The sequence below is a fragment of the Conger conger genome, chromosome 16 (assembly GCF_963514075.1).
Source record: "Conger conger chromosome 16, fConCon1.1, whole genome shotgun sequence".
Classification (NCBI taxonomy): domain Eukaryota; kingdom Metazoa; phylum Chordata; class Actinopteri; order Anguilliformes; family Congridae; genus Conger; species Conger conger.
In genome coordinates, this window is record NC_083775.1 from 21,321,087 (window position 1) to 21,344,534 (window position 23,448).

Below are 23,448 nucleotides of genomic sequence, written 5' to 3' on the forward strand. Positions count from 1 at the left end.
TACTGTTCTACAATTTCGCTGTGCTTATTACAATGCCGCATATATATCGCAAGGTGGCGCCTTCTAATAATACGAGATTAAGTAAACTATGTATTTTCTCGCTGGCGAAATCCTCAACTGCCCATCCCACACCCATAGCAACGCTATGGTGACGAGAACACCTGCAGTTTCTACGAATCCTCAGCGATTAATTGCCCTCTGTATTCTGACGGTTTCAGTGAGATGCGTGCAATTTAACCTCGGCCCGAAAAGAGAAGAACACAGTTTTACTGCTGTAATTTGCCGAACGGTTTGACAGCTTTTGGAGTGTGGCGAAGAAATGGAGAAAGAGAGAATATTGTCCAAGCAATATGGGTCTCTCGAATGCACACAGCGGAATGTGGACGCAGGCAAAACAGGTATGCTACATATACCTACTAAGTCTTCAGTTCCTTCACCATGTTATTGTCTTAGATTAGATCAGCAAATTGAAACCGGCATGAAGCACGCTGCCAAGTAGTTAACTACTTTCAGACAGTCCGTACAGATTAAGTGTGTATTGTTCTACATAGTCACATGGTGTGGGTACTAAGCACATGTTTCTCCTGCGAGTCTTTGTTGAAATGGCTATTGTTTGATTAATAAATATCGTGCGCAGGTTGTGAATATTCATTGAATGGCGCTAAGACAACATTCTGAAACGCTATGCATGCCACTGGCTACAACCACGAGTACGAGATACGAGTTTCGAATGTGAACTTCAAATGCGAGTTAGCCGACAAGTATTTGTTCTTTTTCCTTTACAATTGTATATATTTTTGTCATTTTGTTTGCAGTTTTTTTTCACAGAAGGCAATTCAGACCTCTTCATTTTCGTGCAGTTAATGAATGTATGAAAAAATGTAGCTGTCAATTATTTACTGCATCCGTGGGTACGTGATGTACTTTCCGTTGAATGACACCGCTAATCGACAAGTAAAACGGACTAACATGAGCGACACTATGTCGATGGGAATTGTGGAGAAAATATTAAAAAACGAATTACCCCAACACGACCACAGTAGTTGGGAACCAGTCCAGTGTTAAGCAATGTAATCTGGTGCTTCATCAAAAGGAAACCGGTAGTCTCCTGTAGCATACTGCAACTTGAATTGGAAGGATAAACTTGGCAAATAATTCATACAATTCATATTTGGTGATCCGTGTAGGAATTATAGCACATAGCCCATCCATTTCAGGTTGCATGTCATTGGGCCTATGTCTCCGACTGTTCTTTTGTTAATTATTATTATTATTATTATTATTATTATTATTATTATTTGTCAGCCTCTTAATGGCTTGACATTCATGGACACAACTCTGGTCCTCAAGTTGACAAAGCCCAATAACCACCCCCAAAAGGCAATCCAAAGCCTGGAATCAAGACTAGATGCCGAAAGCTCTCTCATGCCTTATACAAAACACCTCTACCTGTATCAAAGTGTCAGGAGCCATCTTCAACAAAATATATTGAAAGGCATTGGAAAAACCATGAAACAAATCAAAACCATGGTTTTGCCGTTTAACATTCCCCCCTACCCCACCCCCACCCCATTCCTTTTTAGTTCTTGTGCAGCAGAACGTCCATATAAACCCGGCGCTTTTGTGTCCGATACTCGCTGCATTGATTCAGCTGGTGTTGGATTTTAAATAGCCTGCCCTCCCAGACCCGTCAGTGCAACCCGGTCCTCTCCTCCATTGGTGTGGATGAGTCACAGCCTCCTGTAATTACCTATAGGTTCAGTGTGGAGTCTGCAGGGCAGCGGACATGAGGTGCCATGCATTGCTTCGCGACCCAGCCACTGTGATAGAGGAGGAGCTGTGAACATGGACCATTTCATTTGACATCCCTTTACTGCATGTGTCATACACCCTTTTTATATACCTCCCCTCACCCAGCCCTGAAAGCAACTCATATGAAACAGCACAGATGAGTTATTCTTTGTGCTTATGAGGTCTTTTTTTAATGTACAATGCTTTGAGGTGTGATGAAACTGCACTATGCATTCATTATTGTATTGCTCTGTGCAAGTATTTAGTTTACTGGTGCCAATTTGGTGCTGATGAATGTGGTAATCATTGTGTTTTATAATGATGATATTCATTATTATCTGTGGGTAAAGTCATGTTTTTCAATGCCTCCAGCCATATGAAGGCCCAGATTAGTCACATAAAAGTGGATTTTCTTTTACCCCTTGTCACTGAAAGTATTAAAACCTGTCAGGATCATTTGTGGTGCCTGGTGGTAAGATGTCAGTGCTCGCATGTGGATGCTGTGGGAAAAAGAGCAGGGATCTGGAGGTGAACAAGAGCCAGGGAGCTCTTCTTCCAGACTCCAGGATTGCCTTTCACAGGTCTGACGTTCCAGGTTCCACGTTCATACACGGGAAGGACTTATGCTGAAAAGGTTCATGCCCCATCTCCCCCTCCCCACCCCTTTCCAGTTCCCAGAAAGATCATTGAGGATTAGCTGTGTGTGATCTACGGACACCGGATATTTCCGAGTGCTCCGGTGTTCAGCCAGAACAGCGAGTGCTCAGGCAGCAAAAGCCTGATCAGTTTCAAATTCTCAGATGTGACTGCCACAGCTGCTCGCAGTTTTTTTTGTTTTGTTATGTGCCTTTGTAAAATACCGAAAGGTCACACATTTACCAGGTACTTGGCACCTGCTGTTGCTTAGAGGCTTTTAAACAGTGCTGTGCACCAGGTGGTCTCACTGTGACTGGCTATGGTTTTTTTTCTATACATGGAACGGTCTGGAGTACATTTTTACTGAGATATGTAAGTTGTTTTTTTTAAATAAAAGTCGCATTTTTACTAATTGCCCTCAAATTGATAAAGGCATAATTGACTAAAATAAGAACATGCAGTGCTGAGCGTATTTGATATGCTATTTTTGAGGGCCATCATAGAGGACAGGAACAGATTAAAATCACCAGAAATGAATTCTGACATAAAATTGGAATTGAATCTGTCAAAACTGTTAAAAAAGAAAAATCTGTTACTGTATCTTAGAATCTGACAAGTGTCAGGCTGCCTTTACAGATCTGAGGTCAATATAAAATAAAATCATGGACGGGGAGAACTTTCTGGGAGTTACAAAGTCCTCCTGCCACGTTCGCATGAAAGATGTCATATTTCTCCCCCTCTGTTCACAGCGATAATGCACTGTGCTCTGAGGAGCTGCAGCATAGTGTGAGGGGTAGTTATTTCTCCCTGTGGCATTGCCTGGGAGGGGCAGGGGGTCAGGGCCCACACGGACAGGCACACTGAGGCTGGAGACCTTGGAGGCTTGACCTAAATCAGTTTACTGCTCCATTCAGCCCAGCTTGGAGAGAAGATAAATCTCATAATTATCTTAATTCATTACTTTTTAATGATATTCTAGGTTATTGGTTTTCTTTGAAGGCATATCATGTTCAAAGAAAACTTTTTCTTTGAAGGCACAGTACTGTGCAAAAGTCTTATGAATATAAATATCAAATATACTAAATATAAATTTGGTCTTTGATGTTTGGGATTTGTTTTCTGCATTACTGTGTCATTTACCAAAAAACGAAATGTTCCAAAGAAATGTTTGTATTTCATTAAATAAAATATAATTTAAATAAAATAAAATAACTAATCGACCACTTCTCAGATAAAATAATTTCTCAATGCTGTCTGGTATTACCTGGAGAGCCAGAAGCATGCAAGACAGCCAAAGTCTGCAGAAGAACTGGAAATGTGTCCATTATGTTTGGAACTACCAACCTGCTGATTTTCTTATAAAACTGTAAAACTTATAAAATTATAAAACTCTTACTCCAATGCACCCTCGCCATCACTGGTTTCATCCCACCTGAAGGCATATCTACTACTATACATAGGGACATGCCCACATAAAGTCACACCTACATAGGGACATGCCCACATAAAGACACACCTACATAGGGACATGCCCACATAAAGTCACACCTACATAGGGACATGCCCACATAAAGACACACCTACATAGGGACATGCCCACATAAAGTCACACCTACATAGGGACATGCCCACATAAAGACACGTCTACATAGGGACGTGCCCACATAAGGTCGCACCTACATAGGGACATGCCCACATAAAGACACGTCTACACAGGGACATGCCCACATAAAGACACACCTACATAGGGACATGCCCACATAAAGACACGTCTACACAGGGACATACCACCACAAAGAATTTGCCAGAAGGCAACGCACCGTCAAAAGAAAATGGACAGATAAAGACACACCCACAATGAGGCATGCCCATTTAGAGAAACTTCCGATTAGGGAAAAGCTGGTTAGACGCATGCTGAAATGGTGCCATTCCCCGAGCCTCAGTTTGCCGAGCGAAGGCAGCGGGGCAATACGTTACGGCAGCGGGGCGAAACGTTACGGCAAAGTTCCCTGGATTAATAAACCTACCCGAGGGTGAGCCGCCTGCTCAAATAAATACCAACAGTGCGAGTCTGCGTCTCTGTCTCTGTTGGCGTCCTGCTAAATCCACTCTCAATGTTTTCTCTCTGTTTGTATTTTTGTTTTATTCTGGCACTTCTTTATTCAGCAGAGAAATAAAAAACTGCCTGAGTTGTGACATACCTGCCAGAAAGATCAGCTGATTTATCTCGCTCTCATATTCATATCTCATATTTTTATTTAACTCCCATCTCTGACCACAACCCACCGTTGCCTCATGACATAAACGATCTCGTCCGTGCTCTTTTTCCATTGCGTTTTCTGTGTATTCACTTCTCGCTCCACTTTCCAACATTTGTTCCATTTCCTTCGCATTTTGTGTCCTATGTCCCTGTTCTCTTTCCGTGGTCCATTCTGATATGGCTGTCCATTCTTTTCACCTGTGTCTCCGCCCTCCACTCCTTGTATGTATTTCCTTCCTGTCTCCTGTCATTTGCTTCACCTGTCACTGGACTGCGTGTTGGATCTGCCTTTTTTTAATAAAGCCTGCCTTCTTCATATCATCCCTGAGTCTGCTCTTGGTTCCTCTGTCCTGTGCTCTGACAATAAACATCCTGTGTTCGAATTCTGGGCCTTTCTGTTTGGAGTTTGCAGCTATTTTTCAGTTCTTTCTTCTCCAAAACAATTTTCAGGTAGAGTGGTCAGCTGGCCAGGGTGACAGTGTATGTCACTGTGACCTCTGTTACTGTAGGTGCCTGCAAGTCCACCTGCTAAGCTGCACAGAAAAGGCCTGATTCACTAAGGCTGTTAGCATGTGCAAAACATAAATTAATAACACAACTAATGATTGGTGCCAATACCATGACCAATCATTGGTCAAGTTAGCGATTTTGTGTGTTTGTAAACGGCTTAGTTAAGCAGGCCCAAGTCCTTGGAAGCTAGTATCCACCAATCGCTTCCTCTCTTATTTCTGTTCAAAAGGCGGTAACTGTTGTCTCCTATGGTGATGACACCAATATCCCAACATTCACCCACACTTTTTTTAGTATCCCGAGGGGCAGGAATCTTTTAGACCTATTCCAGAACATGTACCAATTCTAGAATATGTTGTATTCATTGTTCTATAGAATCCCAAATGTTTTGAATTGTAAATCATTATTCATTCAGGGCAAGCATTTTCCACACACTATTCAGAAAACAGTATTGGGCAAAAATATAATTAAAGGTCTACATTTTTGCTTTTCAGTGATTAAGGAGCCAAGAATATGCCTGTGGTGGGAGAACAGCAGATGAATTGTTAACTGTGCTGCATCACTTGGCTCTGAACTGTACAATTGGAAGTGTTTTAGTATGCTCTAGTGATTTCTTACAAGCTTAGCATGTCCAACAACTTCTCCCTGAAGTTTTCCCTGAGAGTCCCTGGAGTCCCCTGAGTAGACATTGGGTAACAGAACAACGCAAGAAAAATGACTCTGACTAAAAACACAGACTCTTAAAAGCGCCCTCCAAGGAATTTGTAGACATTCAGCCCTCCAGAACGCCTACAGTTTCTCTGCTTAATTATCAGCGACTTAGCATTACCAACTTGGCATTCCATAGCAAGCAAAAACAAGCAAACAGGATTTGCAAGTAGTAACCTCCATGCCTTGAATTGGGTACCCCTTTCTGACATAATTTAGCTAGAGAATGAAATCAGAATCTCAGTAAGCCCTCATTAGTCTATGGTAAAGTAAATTTTTTTGCTTGAAGGTTATATTATTCTTCTGCTTTTATGCACACTGTATCCTATGTAACAATGGCACTTTCCAATTTAATTCACTGGATTTTACTGCTACATTCATAAACACACACCACGCAATGTTTATTTTTCATTGGGGAAAGAACAGACTAGTAACTCAGTTTATTGAGAGAATCTGAAGTTTGGAATTTAACAGAATGACCAGACGCTGTAATTTGAACTGAGGCTCTGAGGTATGGCAGGATTATATTGAACTAACCCCTTGAATGAAGACTAATAAAAACACAGCAGCCATGAGATGATTAAATAAGACCTTCATGAATATTCATAAGATGGGTCAAATTGGAATGTTTTAGCCTCAGCGATGACAGAACCTACAATAAGAATATGGAACCGGGTGAGCCACACAGGAGACTTGGTATTTAGGGGGGAAATTGCATTTCACAAGTGTTTTTTACTACACTTTTGTCACAATCAGTCCTCGGTCTAATATGTAATTGTTTTGGATTCAAATAAGTTGTCTGTACTTTACTGAGCTTGTATTTAAACATATGAAATACTCTCATGAAGTGCAAACCCCTCCTTCTGGTTCTCTGGGTTGGTTCAAGAAGTTGGTGCCAGGCAAGATCAATTGAGTAAAGAATCCAAAACGATAACATATTTGACCCAGGTCTGGTCACAAAACACTTACAAAAGCAAAATGGCAAGGAAGAAGCTCCTAGGTGGGCATGATGTGGGATATAGGTTCATAGTGACACCAGATTAATAATTCTGTATGTCATACTGGTGTGCATAGGCGCATGTTCTCTGCAGTATACTCACTGGAGCAAGAGTTTCTCCATAGAGGAACACTGTTCTTTGTCAGGCAAAATAGTTCAATCTGGCTGCTTGTTTTTGCACCTAGAATAGAAGGTTCCACCAAGAATCCATTCTCTTATGGAGATTAGCCTAATAACCTTTTCTGAGCGTGCTGTGTCCAGTAACCCTGCCTGCACCTCCTGTTCCTCCTTGCAGAGGAAGATGACATCGTATCTATGGCAGACTCTACCATCACCGTCGATGACATCGAGGGAGAGCTCTTCAAGATCGAGCGAATACGAGACGTGCTGGTGCGGAGGGAGTCGGAGCTGAGATACATGTAAGAGTGCCTCGCCCGGTACTGTCTGAATGAGTCCCACCAGGAATGGCCTTTCTCCTGCACCCATGTTGTTGAGTCTTGTGAAAGTGACTGGTGGAGCTGTCGCATGCTGTCAATCACTGCAGACTGCTTTCCATACTCGCAAACAGCACGATTGAATAAAATCACTCCGTCTTCATAACGACGAGATCGCCCCTCCCATTTTTGACTGCTTCAGTATTAGGGAGTACCAGCTGTGCCATACTCCAAAGCAGCAGTGCCTCAGCGAAGCAGTCTGACTGCAGGGTAAAAACCAGCCGCCTGTCTGCATGTTTACCGTAGGACACACTTACTGTACCAGCGCCTGTCCTTCTGAATGTTCAGAGATAAATAAATAAAAAAAGTGAGCAAGTAAGGTGAGTAAGTTGGGGTAGAAATGAAAAGCTGGGAATCAAAAGATGAAGTGGCAGAAATCATGCAGTCCTCCAGCTCACTAACTGCTCCAGTGGACTGCAGTGTGTAAAGAAACCAAGGAGTGTCTCCAAGGGGAAGCTCCAACAGTTACTATTGGTTGGATAAAAAAAGCTTTTTTAAACAAAAATGAAATCTGTCTCCCCAATGCACCAATGCCGCCTCGTGATTCTGTTTGGGGAGTTCAGTATACCACCCCCTCTCACTCCTTCTATTTTATGAGGTTTATTATATTTCTGAGTAGAACTACTGTATTTAAAGCAAAAATATGTCTTGAAAAATCAATTTCAACAGAGATAATTGGGTTCATCTGAGAAGGAGGTTGCCCTTTCGTTTGTAGCCAAAGATGAAAACTTTTATATTGTGGGCAGCAGTGTGGTTTGACCGTTCTTCTCTGCGAGCTCTCACAATGTCAAAAGGAGCAACTGCTAAAATTAAACAGCACCAAAAAACTCTGCTCCCTTCCCAGTTTAGGGAAGGCATTTGATTGGCTACTCTGGCTCGTGCTGTTGAGGCACGTCACTGGCCATATCTCCGGCCAAATCCTGGAGGGGAGGCTGAGAAGAGCCATTGCAGTCTGACATCATCACTGGAGAAGTGTTCCTCTTGTCCTCTCCCTTCACTAACACAGGATCACCAGGGGCACCCCATTAAAGTTGCAATGGGAAATCATCCACACTGCAGCAGACACGCTGTTTTCTCCTCGGGGGAAATCATCCACACTGCAGCGGACGCGCTGTTTTCTCCTCGGGGGAAATCATCCACACTGCAGCGGACACGCTGTTTTCTCCTCGTGGGAAATCATCCACACTGCAGCGGACGCGCTGTTTTCTCCTCGGGGGAACTCATCCACACTGCAGCGGACACGCTGTTTTCTCCTCGGGGGAAATCATCCACACTGCAGCAGACACGCTGTTTTCTCCTCGGGGGAAATCATCCACACTGCAGCGGACACGCTGTTTTCTCCTCGGGGGAAATCATCCACACTGCAGCGGACACGCTGTTTTCTCCTCGGGGAAGCATGGCAAACAGAGACGGATACTGCACTGTTCTGAAATGGCCTGGCATTACTGTTGGGTCTGACAGCTGGTGCAAAGAGTGTTATGAGGCTGTTCAGCAGTTATTGTTGCTCTTGTAATCCTTCTTTCTCATAATTATTCTTTTGAGGTTTTGGAATTGATAAGAGCATCTGCTAAGATTACATAAGGGTGAATGTAATGTAATTCTCCTGTGAAGATAAATGTGACGAGGGACCCTGAATTCCTTAGCTTTAAATTTCCTAAGTTGAGTTTGTGCCAAAGATAACTGAGCCAATTAACCTCCCCAGGGAAATAACCATCAGAATTGTCACTTGGTCTCACCTACACAGGGGTGGGTTATATACAGTGGTGTGAAAAAGTGTTTGCCCCCTTCCTGATTTCTTATTTTTTTGCATGTTTGTCACAATTAAATGTTTCAGATCATCAAACAAATTTAAATATTAGTCAAAGACAACACAAGTAAACACAAAATGCAGTTTTTAAATGAAGGTTTTTATTATTAAGGGAGGAAAAAAATCCAAACCTACATGGCCCTGTGTGAAAAAGTGATTGCCCCCTAAACCTAAACCTAAACCTAAGCAACTGCAATCAAGCTTTTGCGATAACTTGCAATGAGTCTCTTACAGCGCTGTGGAGGAATTTTGGCCCACTCATCTTTGCAGAATTGTTGTAGTTCAGCCAAATTGGAGGGTTTTCGAGCATGAACCGCCTTTTTAAGGTCATGCCACAGCATCTCAATAGGATTCAGGTCAGGACTTTGACTAGGCCACTCCAAAGTCTTCATTTTGTTTTTCTTCAGCCAGTCAGAGGTGGACTTGCTGGTGTGTTTTGGATCATTGTCCTGCTGCACAACCCAAGTTCGTTTCAGCTTGAGGTCACGAACAGATGGCCGGACATTCTCCTTGAGGATTTTTTGGTAGACAGCAGAATTCATGGTTCCATTTATCACAGCAAGTCTTCCAGGTTCTGAAGCAGCAAAACAGCCCCAGACCATCGCACTACCACCACCATATTTTACTGTTGGTATGATGTTCTTTTTCTGAAATGCGGTGTTACTTTTACGCCAGATGTAATGGGACACACACCTTCCAAAAAGTTCAACTTTTGTCTCGTCAGACCACAGAGTATTTTCCCAAAAGTCTTGGGGAACATCAAGATGTTTTCTGGTAAAATTGAGACGAGCCTTAATGTTCTTTTTGCTCAGCAGTGGTTTTCGTCTTGGAACTCTGCCATGCAGGCCATTTTTGCCCAGTCTCTTTCTTATGGTGGAGTCATGAACACTGACCTTAACTGAGGCAAGTGAGGCCTGCAGTTCTTTGGATGTTGTTGTGGGGTCTTTTGTGACCTCTTGGATGAGTCGTCGCTGCACTCTTGGGGTAATTTTGGTCGGCCGGCCACTCCTGGGAAGGTTCACCACTGTTCCATGTTTTCGCCATTTGTGGATAATGGCTCTCACTGTGGTTCGCTGGAGTCCCAAATCTTTAGAAATGGCTTTATAACCTTTTCCAGACTGATAGATCTCAATTACTTTCTTTCTCATTTGTTCCTGAATTTCTTTAGATCTCGGCATGATGTCTAGCTTTTGAGGATCATTTGGTGTACTTCACTTTGTCAGGCAGGTCCTATTTAAGTGATTTCTTGATTGAGAACAGGTGTGGCAGTAATCAGGGCTAGAGAAATTGAACTCAGGTTTGATAAACCACAGTTAAGTTATGTTTTAACAGGGGGGGAAATCACTTTTTCACACAGGGCCATGTAGGTTTGGATTTGTTTTCTCCCTTAATAATAAAAACCTTCATTTAAAAACTGCATTTTGTGTTTACTTGTGTTGTCTTTGACTAATATTCAAATTTGTTTGATGATCTGAAACATTTAAGTGTGACAAACATGCAAAAAAATAAGAAATCAGGAAGGGGGCAAACACTTTTTCACACCACTGTATATATTTATTATTATTTTTGTTCACTATAATGACATACTGTATAAATAAAAAAGGGTTGAGTCAAGTCATCATTTATTTAAACTGCAAGTCTCAACACACTTTTCATTAAAAACATAAGATTCTAAAAGATAATATGTAATGATTGGGCAACTGCATGACAACAATAACAGAACAAGAACATCAACAACAACAGCAAAACCATAACAATATCAACAAGTCAAGGGTCATAAAAGAGTGCAAAAAAACTGTTTTGTTTAGTTTTTTTGCACTTTTGGAAGAGCATTCCAAAGGTATGGAGCACTGTATTGGAATGCTCTGCCCCCAACTGTTTTTTTAATGATGGTGAATGGTGAAATTTTGAGGTGTGTGTGTTTACTAGATCTAACAATTAGCAGCTCAGTTTTATCAGTATTTAAGAGCAGGTACTTCTCAGAGCCCTGTTTTAGGTTGGGAGGAGTAATCAAGATGATGGTTTCCAATGGTGATACAGGTGCATTCTCCTTTAAGTTTATGAGCATTTAAGTCCTCCAAGAGGATAATGTGTGCCTTCATCACAGCCACTTTCACATATGACCCTGATTATTACAGAGAAATCGTATATTGAAATTTCTTGCAATATATTGTGCAATATGTTCCCAAAAATGAGAGCTTTCAGTGTTCAATCTGTGCCATGTTAAGATGCGTGTTCCTTTATTTTTTTGGACACCCGTATGTATTAATAGAGTCATTTCTTTCATTTGGATCAGTATTGACTGCAGTACAGTAGTTCAGAATGAGTACCTCTTTCTTTACAAATGTTCTTTCCGCTTGTCATTGTGTGTTTCGATCATTCTTTCCTAGGGGGGTTTAAGGCGTATATGATTTGACATGTTTGTTCCAGAGGAAGATGAAATAGGCCTACTCTGGTGTAATGTAGAAACACACATTTGTGAATTGCTGCTGGGACCCAGTGTGTGCCTTATATGCTTAGTACTGTGGTTATTTTTCACCTTATTTGATCACCACCTTACTTCATCATGGTGGGCAATGAAGCACCTCCAGTCTGCCTTCACAAGCATCTGTGCATGAAACATTCTCCTCCAATAAGTCTGCATGATGACTGTGCATGCAATATTTATTATACACAGCTTATCATGTATATGGTGCATACTCATGACTGTAGGCAAATGAAATGACCAGGGATAGGTGGTCAGGGAAGGGAGAGATGATGTAACTTCAGAGCATTCCGATTCAGCCTACGAAACAGAAACTGAGGCAGCTTTCCGCTTTGAGAGCAGCTGCAAGGCCTAATCACTGAGTGTTTTTGGAACAAATGGATTGGCCCTGCTGTATGACCTATAGAAACCGGGCTGGCTAGTGTGCTTCTGGCTACCTAGTCATATACCCTACATCTGATTGGCTACACAATCCCTTACATTCCCCTGCCTGCTTTGATTCCTCAGGTTGTTCCTCCCCATAGGAGCTGAATTCTTAGGTGGTTCTGGATAGTAATTTATCTTGCCGGAGCAATGACCTAAATCTTTACTCAGCAAGAACAGTCATTGTGTCAACTTATGGAAAGCGCGACTTTGTGTGCAGGTTTTGTTACAGAAATACAGCCGACTGCCGAGAAATGTCTAACCGTTCCTCTTCAGTGGCTTCCAGGAGATGTGGTGGGTTTCTTCCGTCACATTATATGGGTCACGGCGTCCATGTCCAGCCCCAAGGGCCATCAGACACCCAGCAAATGGATGTACAGAGCACTGCTCCCCCGGCGACCATCTTTTTAAAGGACCCTTTCCATTACGCAGGCTCTCAGTTTGCTTCATCAGAAAATAGTATATATTATTTCCCCCCTTTCTGTTCCTCACTGCCAGGAAGGTCCTGTTATGCCTCTTGAGTCACCCATGCATGAGGTACTGAAGTGCATTCACTCCTCCAGTGTGTTCATGTGCAGCCATTGTGCAGTCAACAACAGGCCAGGGTGAAACGACAGCTAGCACCAATGTGAAACGAAAAGCATCTCTCTCTGATGACAACTGCTAGCCCATGGGCTCCTGGTGTGTCTTTGGGGGGAACTAATGCAGTGGTACCCCGTGGATTGTATGAGGCCAGCTGCCATTTTGTTGTCCCCATTGTAGTGGGCCAGTGACATAACCAAGGCTGGAAAACCTACAACGGCAAGGGCAGGCGCACACTACCGACCTATGCCTTTAATTGGCTTTAGCCAATCAAAAGCCAGAGCTCTAAAACTCAATGCTTTTAATGATTCTTCCACAGGATGGATGACATTCAGCTGTGTAAGGAAATAACACGGCTGAAACAGGAACTCCAGAAACTGGTGTCCATTCCAGGTACTGTCCACAATTCACTACGGATTATTTATTTATTGTATTAACCTTTTTTTTATATCTGAGTGAGACTGCCTGGTTAAATAAAGTTTGAGCAAAAAGAACTAAATGTGAACAGGAAACAAAAAAACATTGATGACATATACCAAGAGTATTGTGGAAAATGTCCTCAAACGCAACGTGTTTTTTCACACTTGAATGTTGTTTAAAAGGTGACTCCTTGAGGGTTTATTGCTCTTTGCGTTTTGAAATTGAAGGAAAACATTGTGCAGAGGCTGCTCGCGGGTTCTGTGCCAGCCAAACGTTACGTTCATAGAAATACAAGAGCATTCAGAGCCAGAGGCTTCAGCGGCTATTAAACATTTAGGTGCTTAACCATTGCTGAGATTTATTCTTCCCTGTCCTGAAGGTTGCCCTGTAGGATGTATGGATATTACAGTGAAAATAGGGCATGCGGATGGCCCGCTCAGCCGATGCGAGTGGTGTTGATGCAGCGAGGAGCCCCGCGGTTCAGACCGAACACTGCAAAAACCAAAACATAAAACAATCTTAACAGGAATTTCAGTTTAAGTCTTATTTCTATTACTTTTTTTGCTAGAAAATATTGCCATTGAGGTCAGACCGTTTGATTAATTTCAAGATTTGGCAATGAGGTAATTTCACTTGACAAGCATGTTATAAGTGTGGCTGATTTTGTATTCCGTTGAATTTGCTAAATTTCACGTGCTTAAGGACAGTCGAGTTGTGCGTGAAATTTCTCCGTCTCTAAAGAGCAGGCGTAAAGTGAGGCGCAACCGAAACACAGGTTCCAAATCTTTAAATAACTTTGCACTGAAATAATATGTGCGAAACAAATCCCACCATTTCAACTCCAAACAATAATGCTGGATGTTTGTCACAGAAAATATTTAGAAAATGATTAATGAAATTAGCCAATATCTCATGCGAAGCTGTGGGAAATGATGTGCTCAACCATAGTGACAGTAACAAATGTCTGAAGTTTCAAAAAATCGTTGAAAAGAATATGAGTAAGCTAAATGCATTGATATGCTTTTAATCACTTTTGTCCATCACAGAAAGACATCCGTTTTGCCTTGAGCAGAACATTGTTAGAAACAGCATGCTCAAGTGACATTGCTAAAATAATAAAAACAGCGTTGTGTGTTTGTTTTGATTAGTTATCTTCTGAAACAAACACGGAAAAGGAACGGGGAAAGGCTTCTGTGACAAACAAGCAACCATACGAATAATTGCACTTCTGGGAGAAAAAAAAATAGCCACCACAGCTGGAATATATGCACATTTTGTCCTGCACTGGATACACTTTTTTCGTAGCTGCTGATACATGGATATCTCCACATGCAGGGAAGATATTCAATGCCTAAACATGCATTTTAACTGCTAAGGTCTACCTCTTTCGCAAAATGTGGTTCGTAGGTAGTCTCATTCCCTGACTGCGTAATGAGCTGTAGCCTTGGTAAATAAAACGTTAACTGCCAACAGACTGTGGCTGCACCAGCACACTCTCACCTGGCTGCATGTACATCTGGCCCTAAAACGTGATAAGACTTTTTTTTTTGAGAATTTTTAAAGATTTTTTTGCAGTGAATTCTGTGCTAGTGGCAAACGTGTGTGGAAAGCTCTAGCCTTCGAGCATAAGCATGGCCCAGGGATGGCAGGATTCTGTTGGCAGCATAAATGGCGACAGCGACTCCTATGGTCATTTTGAGTATGTGCGGTGTTCCTGCACCAACTGCACTGCACTCTCCCCCAATAGCTGCTCAGTAACTAAGCTGCTGTATTGCAGGGTCTAAAATAACAGTTGCTGACTGCAGGTATTTTGGTGGATATGAGTGCTAGTTCACGTCCTCCCGATCAGGTCTTTTTCAGAGGTAGGGTGACCATATATTGAATTTCCAAAAAAGAGGATGTGGGCACGTGGGCATTATGAACATAAGACTAGTCTATTCGGTTGTTTATATGTCTATGGAGGAGAAACGAACCAGACATTTTAGGAATTTAGAAATCTAGATGCATGTTGTTGGTCTGTAAAAGAAGAAATATCTGGGGTAGAAAGAGGAAGTATGGTCAGCCTATACAGTGGAATTTGTTGTCATGGGGATTGCTACAGCCAGTTATTCATCTTTTGCAGGTACACTTAAATCTGAACAGTCCAAAGTAAAAAATAAGTAAAAAGGATTAAGTAGTGAATTTACCAGAATGGAATGATCTGATGTATTTCAAGATAACTAGGGAATTTGTGTATTTGTTTAAGTTTTGCATCAAAGAAACATAATGTGATCCTGCCCCTGAAAAACATCTCAAGGCTTCATTTTCGTCTAGCTATCAAAGCCACAGACATCTGGTGTTTTATCCCACGCACCGGCAAACACTTTTACAGTTCATTAAATGACAAAATGAGAAAAAAGAGCAAGATAAAGGCACAGGGAGAATCTGCTTCCTTTAGAAATGTAGCTTTTGATCGTCTCTCTTTGAAGCAACAATTCAGATGTTCTGTTTTTCCTCCCCGATGCAGACAAAGACAAATCAAACGACGACAGGCAGAAGGAAGACGAGCTGCTCCAACAGATACATAAACTTGTGGAGACCCGAGACTTTCTTGTGGACGACGTGGAGTTTGAGAGGCTGAGGTGACGAGGCAGACTCTTTTTGTTTTTGTTGGTTTGGTTATGATTTTCAGGGAAAATAAATGACAAAAACAACATTCACACTCACTTCTCATATGGTCAGAGACTGTAGGTATTTCAGAGCTTATGGAAAAGTGAATGCTCATATGAACTGAGCAATGGGGGTTTGTTAAACATGCCAAAGCCCTTACTTTCAAAGCCCTCTTCAAAGTGTTTACCTCACACTCATCAGTAAGAACCATCTAATTGAAGGTTTGGAAAAACTACAGTCTCCCTGGGTTTTGTATTCTCAACAAACCAAATCAGGTGTGTTTTCTGAGTGTGAGTTTAGTACGGGGACTCAGAGAATGAAATACAGGGACACAGTCTAACAGAGAGGAGATACTGGTGTGCAGTATTACTGAAACAGGAGAGGCTGGTGTGCAGTATTGAGATTTTAAGTCTGGGTGAGTGAGGTTACCCTAGACTAGAGGCTCCTGTGGCTGGTATTAGTGAGACAAAAACTGTCACTTTCCATGGTTACCGTAGTGAATGTATTCTCTCTGTGCGCCACACTTACTGCTGCAAATCTTCTCAAACAGGGAAAGGGAAGAAGACAAAGAGATGGCTGAATTCCTGCAGTCAAAACTCCCCAAGAGCCTGAAGAAAAAGAGTAGGTGTCTATTCCTACGACATATACTGGTATGAAATATATACAGTACATTACAATATATAGTAGAATATACACTGTAAATATACACTGTAAGACCAGCCTTTTAAGCCACACATTTTTGTTTTTCTGTGCAGTTCCAGCACTTATCTCCACATATGATGATGATGATGATGATGATGATGATGATGATGATGATGATGATGAAGGTGTTGGAAGCCTGTGGCTGCCTCTTTGTCCTTACGTAGAGAAGGACCTAGTTGAATACTAGGTCATGAATAATCAATATATATATTGGAAACAACTGACACAGCAAGACAATAATTGCTGGTTTCTAATATCAAAATGTATTTGTAATTTCGCAATCGCATTTTTTGCTGCCACCATGTGTGAGTGGGCTGGGTGCTGTCCATGGTTCTGATTGGACCGTCTGTGTTCTTGAGCGTCCCTTCCCAGCAATATAGTTTCTTCTCCCTCTCATTTTATTAATGGCAGTGTCCATGTGGAAACTCATCCTCAAGCCCCTATGTATTTCACACACCGGTGTACGCATGTGTGTGTGCGTGCAAACGTGTGTGTGTATGCATGCATGTCTGTGTGTGTTTGTGTGTGTATGTGTGCGCGTGTGTGTGCGTGTGTGTGTGTGCATGCATGCATGTCTGTGTGTGTGTATTTTTAGCGCATATCAGTGCTCATTGCTGGCCCCTCTGATTCAGTGGCTCTACTGCTGCTTCTCCTCACACTGCAGTTTGCAGCCTGGCTCACACAGACATGAGGTTCACACGTCATGTACACACTTTAGCAGCTCAAAAGGCAGACTTGCAGTCACTTGCAGGCAGCCAGTGGGGGTTGCCAGTGACTGATGAGATGCTGTTATCCCGGGCTGGCCGAAGCCCTCCCATCCCTAGGCAATGCTAGAGCCAACTGTGCATTGACCTGCAGGGCTGGCAGCCACTGTCTGAACTGTCTGGAGTCAAAGCTTGACCATGGAGCCAATGTGTGCACTAGAGTGGTGCTTTTGCACCCAGCTTTTGCACCCAGCAGCCCACTGCTTGCTACTTTCGAGGCTGAAGCCATAACCAGCAGAACCGTGTGGCTCTCCAGGACTGGGGTTGGTGACCCCTTGAACCCTGCCCTTGCTTGCTAGCGGTCTATACATTGGGTATATTGTGTTCTTGCTTCTCTCAAGTCAATGCCTTTTGCTATGGAGAGAGTATTTAGGTGCCAACTTGTTCCTTCTTGCTAAGTTGTATTAATGAATCTTCTGAGTTTATTTCTGTTAGAGATCATGTCTCTAAGTAAGAGTTTCTGGCCCTCCCCAGGTGCCACTCAGGGCAGGAAGGTGACCTCCAGAGCCCAGCAGACCTCCTCTCCGTTTGTGGCCAAAACTGGGCTGACCCTCCTGAAGGAATGCTGTGGATTCACCTGCTCCATCATGTAGGCCGCCACCTGCTGGCCACCGGCGTACACGGGAAGACCAAAACAAAAAAATGTTTAGTGGAGGAGTATAAAAATGGGAAGCAACATGGGACTGAGGTTTTACGGTGGCCGGGGAAAGGCAGTGTGGAGGTGAGAGGGAAGTGGGGGCAGGACTAAAACACTTCCCTCTGTTTCAAGGGCCTGTTTGGGCCTGAGACTGTGTGTCCACCCCCCATCTTTATATTTTTTGGTAAAATCAGTCTGATTGGTTCTCCTAGCAGGTCCACTGTCAGGTGATCAGCCATCCATCCCGCGCATCCTGCGGGGCTCCTCACAGGCTTGCTGTCGAGCAGGGGCCCGTCATCACCGCACCGTCAGCTCGCCGCACAAACTACATTTCCCATGAGGCCACATGCAGCTGAACCATCTCTTTTACTGAACGCATCTCTGACTTAGAGGCTGTCAGTCAGCACTGGGAAACCCTGCTAATGAATCTGGCAGTCTGAGCATCTGTATGTGTCTTCTGCGGTCCCTTAGACTGCCCCCTGGCAGTAGGAGAGGGAATAACAGCCAAGCGTCCAAGCCTGCACCAAAATTTAAAAAAGCATCATGGCTGATTCTTTCACAAATAAAGGCTGAGGAAAGTGTTGGAACAAGTGGGTTGTTCTGAACCAAGGCCCATCCATTGATTGGTAAGGTAAGGTACATCTAACATCTAACCAAACACTTTGTCATTTATATTTCTGTGAAGTCTTTTGTTGAAAGCTATTCACACAAGCACCTAAAAACATGCAGTCTTTCAGGGTTGTGGGGCAACTAACAATAGCAGCACATCTGCAAAATAAAAAAATAAAAAAACATTACGCTTACGTAAATTACAGATTACACATGAAGAGTTAACGTGTTGCCAAGAAATTCCGACCACCGGCACTCAAATCCCGTTCAGCACTTTTCACTTGATTTAACTTGGCATTGACACAAACAGATGGCTAACTACTGGCCTGGTTTTTTTTAGATTGCACAGGCTTCATTGGCTGTAACTGGGTCAGAGAAAAGGTGGTTAACATGCAGTTTCTTCTTACAAATGGGTTTCCAGTGAGTGCTTTTCACCAATTCTTGAGGTGATTGGTTTGTCAATAATTTCTTAAGTCACCAATGTTCTACTTTAAACTCATGTCAAATTGCCACAGACATTGAAAAAATGGTTCCACTCTGTCAGTCAAGTCAAACTATATTTAGAGATTTTTTACAGAGCCTCTGTATAAGTTCCACTGTCTAGAAAAGGAACAAATAGCAGGAAAGGAAGAGAAAATAAGAGAAGACAAAAGAAATAGAACAGGTGGGTGGGCTGGGAGATCAGTGAAAAGCTAGGGCGGATCAAGATACAGGGGCAAGAGATGAGGTTGGAGGATGGGGGTAAGTTAACATGGAAGAGTGGAAAACATACAGTATAATGTATTTTCATTATCACTGTATTTTCTTAAGAGAAGGAGGGATAAAATGTTAAAGTGTATGGTCTTCATCAGTCCATACCCTGATGCCTGGCTCCAGCACCCTTTAGTGACTGGTTCTTCACTTATTTTGTCAGGTCGTTATGTCTGCTGGCAGGAGACTTTCTGTAGGGTGCTGGGGCTGTGCTGGTATGATGGTCTCACATGGGCACTTCTCATAACAGACCTGTAATTTGTGTAAGAGCCCTAGTTCTTATCTGTAATTTATGAAGAGGGCCATGAACAGTGGCAGTCAGTGGGCAAAAACTGGTCCCTGAATGTTCTTGACTTGTGAGTTACACAAAGAGCATTGTGGGCGGTGAAGTCCCGACCTTGTGTTTTTCATAGTGCGTTTGACTAGTTACAGACTCCTCTTTCCATCAGACCCTTTTGCAAAGTATTGTGCAGTGCTTTTGCCAGTGGGATGTAGCCTTGCTGTTGTGACCTCTGGCTGCAGTTCCCAGCCCCTGGCAATGTGAACTATGCATGATGGGGTTTGGTTTCAGCTTGCTCTGTTAAATTAGGAGTGATTAGTTATTGAGCTGTTGTTTGGATACTGATCTGCTTTGGGGGTCACTGGTGTTTGTCCCTTAAGGGAGCCTTGATTACAATTGATGGTGTCATTTTTAGGACTGTTGACTTCACGCTTTGAAGCTACTGGTCAGGGAAGACTTATCTCTCTAGCTCTCCTTCCTTCTTATTATATTGATATAATTTTCATCTCCACAAGTTGCTCTGTGGAGATGGCATTTCAAGTAGCACGATTTTTTAAATGATCCAAATCAAACAGTTTTGTATATAGACCAGATATTTATCTTCCACCTCTTCTTTTTTCTCACGTTTAGTGTTCGATATTAAAATAGCTGCTGTGGGCTGCAGCTCACTTGGTAAAAACAGTGTTTGCAGTGCACGAGTGAGCACCACAGTCTCGGATTGAATTGGGCCCGTAGCAGTGCTGACTGGCCAGCGGCACTGCCAGGGCACTGCCGGGGCACTGCCGGGGCTGTTATACCAAGGGACGTCCGTATACGAGAGGCACTGAGTTTGCAGAAATAGCAGTGTTCATTGCTCAGTTGGCCGTCTGGGTGCCTGTGGCTTGCTCTCTGTGTATGATTGGGTCTCCTTCGCCCCTACTCTGGGATTACACATGAAGAGTTAACGTGTTGCCAAGAAATTTCGACCACCGGCACTCTAATCCTGTTCAGCACTTTTCACTTGATTCAACTCGGCATTGACACAAACAGATGGTATGATTGGGTTTCCTTCGCCCCTACTCTGTGTGGCTTGTGGCTGCAATGGGCAAAGAAGCAGCTGTATGTTTTGGAGGAGATTGTCTTCACTTTCCCTTGCCAGAAGCCGGGGCGTGTATGAGAAGCTTGTACATAGCTCATGAATTGGACATTCTGTTGGCCAATTGGTGGGGTTGGAGATCCAGATTCATGATAAATATATTAATAGATAAATAGCTGTTGTTCTGGACAAGACAATTGGCGCAGTCCATACACTGCAGGGTAGCTGGCTCTGTACCCATATATGAATCCCCCATGTTGTTGGGCCTTTGATCCGTTATGATGGCACTTTCTGCACTGTGAGCCTTTCTCTATTTGTTACCCTTTCTGCTTTCCCCATCTAAATGAAGTATTTTAAAAAACTAAGGGAGGGCAGACATTCTGCTCTCCTTTTTTTAAATATGAAATCAGAAGGGATGAAGGGGCACACCTGCAGTATTATGAACATATTAGTATGCAGTATTAAAACATCAACATATCATTATGCAGTAACAAGTCTATGAGTCTTCAAAGGCGAACTATGCCCCCCCGAATCCAATGTTATTGTTAATGTTATTTTTCCGTCCACTGTTGAAAGGTTTGCTTTTTTCAGGTATACAGCATTTTGGTCACAATATTTCTTAACACAAGTTGTTGACCTTTAACACAATTCCAGTCCCTATATACACTCACTGAGCACTTAATTACATATTTATTATACTTTTTTTTTTTTAAACTTATTGGTATTCAGCTGCTGTAGCCTATCCACTTGCTCTTCTGCGTACCACTGTTGTAATGTGTGGTTATTTGCGTTACTGTCACCGTCCTCTCAGCTTTGACCAGTCTGGCCATTCTCCTCTGGCCTCTCTCATTAACATCTAGTTTTTGCCTGCAAAACTGCTGCTCACTGGATGTTTTTTTCCCACACCATTCTCTGCAAACACTAGAGACTGTTTTGACAGTTGTGCATGAAAGTCTCAGGAGATAAACAGGTTCTGAGATACTCAAAGCACCCTGTCTGGCACAAACAATCATTCCACAGTCAAAGTCACTCGGATCACATTTCTTCCTCATTCTGACAATTGGTCTGAAAAACAGCTGAACGTCTGCATGCTTTTATGCATTTGGTTGCTGCCATGTGATTGGCTAATTTAATATTTTTATTAACAAGCTGGTGTACAGGTCTGCCTAATAGTTCTCACTGAGTGTATAAAAGTTGTGAAAATGCCATGTATCAGCAATGACCTGTGATGGGGTCGCTATCTGCTACTTACTTACTATCCAGTCCCTCATAGTAAACATGTTTGCATCATGATGTTCAACATGTTTAATGTTAGCATAAAACATTTGCTGTTACAAGTTTATCTGAGAGGAAAACATGATAAAAACTGTATTTTTATATTTGACAGGATGTGGATGCATTTATTTACTGATTCAGGCGAATGCATTTTTAGCATTTTTGTGTTATTTCAATAGTAGGTGTGTCTTGTTCTGCAAGATGTGGAATTACTTTTAAATATTGTGACTTAGTTGTGATGCTGTTTCAGCGTGCATGCTTGAATAAACTATTGAAATACATTCTGTGTACCTGTGTGTATTTGTGTGCAATGGTATGGACATTCCCTTCTGTGTTGCCAATGCTTCACTTGTGAATTGTAAATATCTATAGGGAGTTTACCCCTTCTAATGTTTCTGGTACCAGTGATAGGCAGGCCAAGGGACTGGAGTGTGGGATGCATGTCTAGTTTTGTCTTTTTTTCACCACACGGGCCCTTTATAGTTCATCGTTGTTTTAAATTTTATTTACATGATGTGTGTGCTTTTTGGTGCCTTTTTCTGTTTTGATGGAGAAGTGGTGTTAAAATTCATGCTATTCATAAGAAATGAAAACATTTATGCATCAATAACTTAGCCTTTGACCCAACCTGCCCGGAAACCTATTGAGTCCGTGTCAGTAATCATCAGGACAACAACCTTGGAATGTAATGTAGCACATTTCACATGAAGCAAAGCCAGCTGTACAAACCCCCAACATTCTATTTCCTGTTTAGTTTCCTCCTCTGCGCATGAGAATGACTCATCCCAAAGTCAGGCTTATTGTGATTCATGAGCTGCCAGCACTGCTGAAAACATGAACCGAGCCGAACCCAGTGGCCCCATGAACGCAGACCGCAACCAAAAGGCAATGTCTAGAACTGAGAAAAAAATCTTAGGAAGTTATCTTAAAATTACACAATATACTGAATGATTCTGGAAATCGATTCTATGCAAACACTGAATTCATTTTCTCAAATTGTACAGTATGTATCTTCTTGAATATGTGAACGTGATATTGAGTTTGATTGTATTTACATTTTGGGAGAAAATTGTGTGTTCCTTATGTTTTTTGTTTTGTTTGTTTTACAGACATATTGATGTTGTTTTGAATAGGGCATCGTACTCCAGTCGATAGGGCATCGTACTCCAGTCGATTCATTGCATGTGTTGTGTCTTTGGCTCAAGCTTTAGGTTTTTTGGTAACATGCTGAGCACGCCGATAATCCTTTAATCTCCATAGTTACAGACTTTTAAAAAGAGACACTACTGTAAATGTTCCCTTTGAGTCTGAAAAACACAACGCACATTCTTGTAAGTCGCTTGTATGAGAGTCTTCATCACAAAACGATTTGCTTCACAGTTGTAAGGAAGCACCAATGACAGCATTTCTCCATTTGATTTACTCACCAAAGGGCATTTAAACAACATAATGTGTAAAGGCTTTGAAGGCACATTGACTTTGCCTTTCCGTTTTAATTGATGGCTGGCTATTAGCACGCACTCGTACATCCTGGGCAGGCGGCTGGTATTTAAATTATCAGGGCTCCCTCGTTAACACATCTGAGCAATTAGAG

General features: G+C 42.4%; 1 protein-coding gene across 1 annotated transcript; it reads left to right on the forward strand.

The window, feature by feature from the left end:
• The first annotated feature begins 224 nt into the window (after positions 1–224).
• Positions 225–17,821, forward strand: zgc:171844 (uncharacterized protein LOC100151763 homolog). The gene is made up of 6 exons (XM_061224542.1): positions 225–398; positions 7,198–7,321; positions 13,013–13,086; positions 15,620–15,734; positions 16,313–16,383; positions 17,703–17,821. Exons 1-6 carry the CDS (start codon positions 320–322, stop codon positions 17,819–17,821), a joined length of 582 nt encoding a protein of 193 aa, XP_061080526.1. The 5' UTR covers positions 225–319.
• The last annotated feature ends 5,627 nt before the right edge of the window (positions 17,822–23,448 follow it).

Bases quoted from the DNA above. Each gene is read 5' to 3' on its own strand.
- zgc:171844 (XM_061224542.1), top strand. From the start codon at position 320: ATGGAGAAAGAGAGAATATTGTCCAAGCAATATGGGTCTCTCGAATGC. The intron at 7,322-13,012 runs GTAAGAGTGCCT...ATTCTTCCACAG, and splicing joins GAGTCGGAGCTGAGATACAT to GATGGATGACATTCAGCTGT. The intron at 16,384-17,702 runs GTAGGTGTCTAT...GGCCCTCCCCAG, and splicing joins CAAGAGCCTGAAGAAAAAGA to GTGCCACTCAGGGCAGGAAG.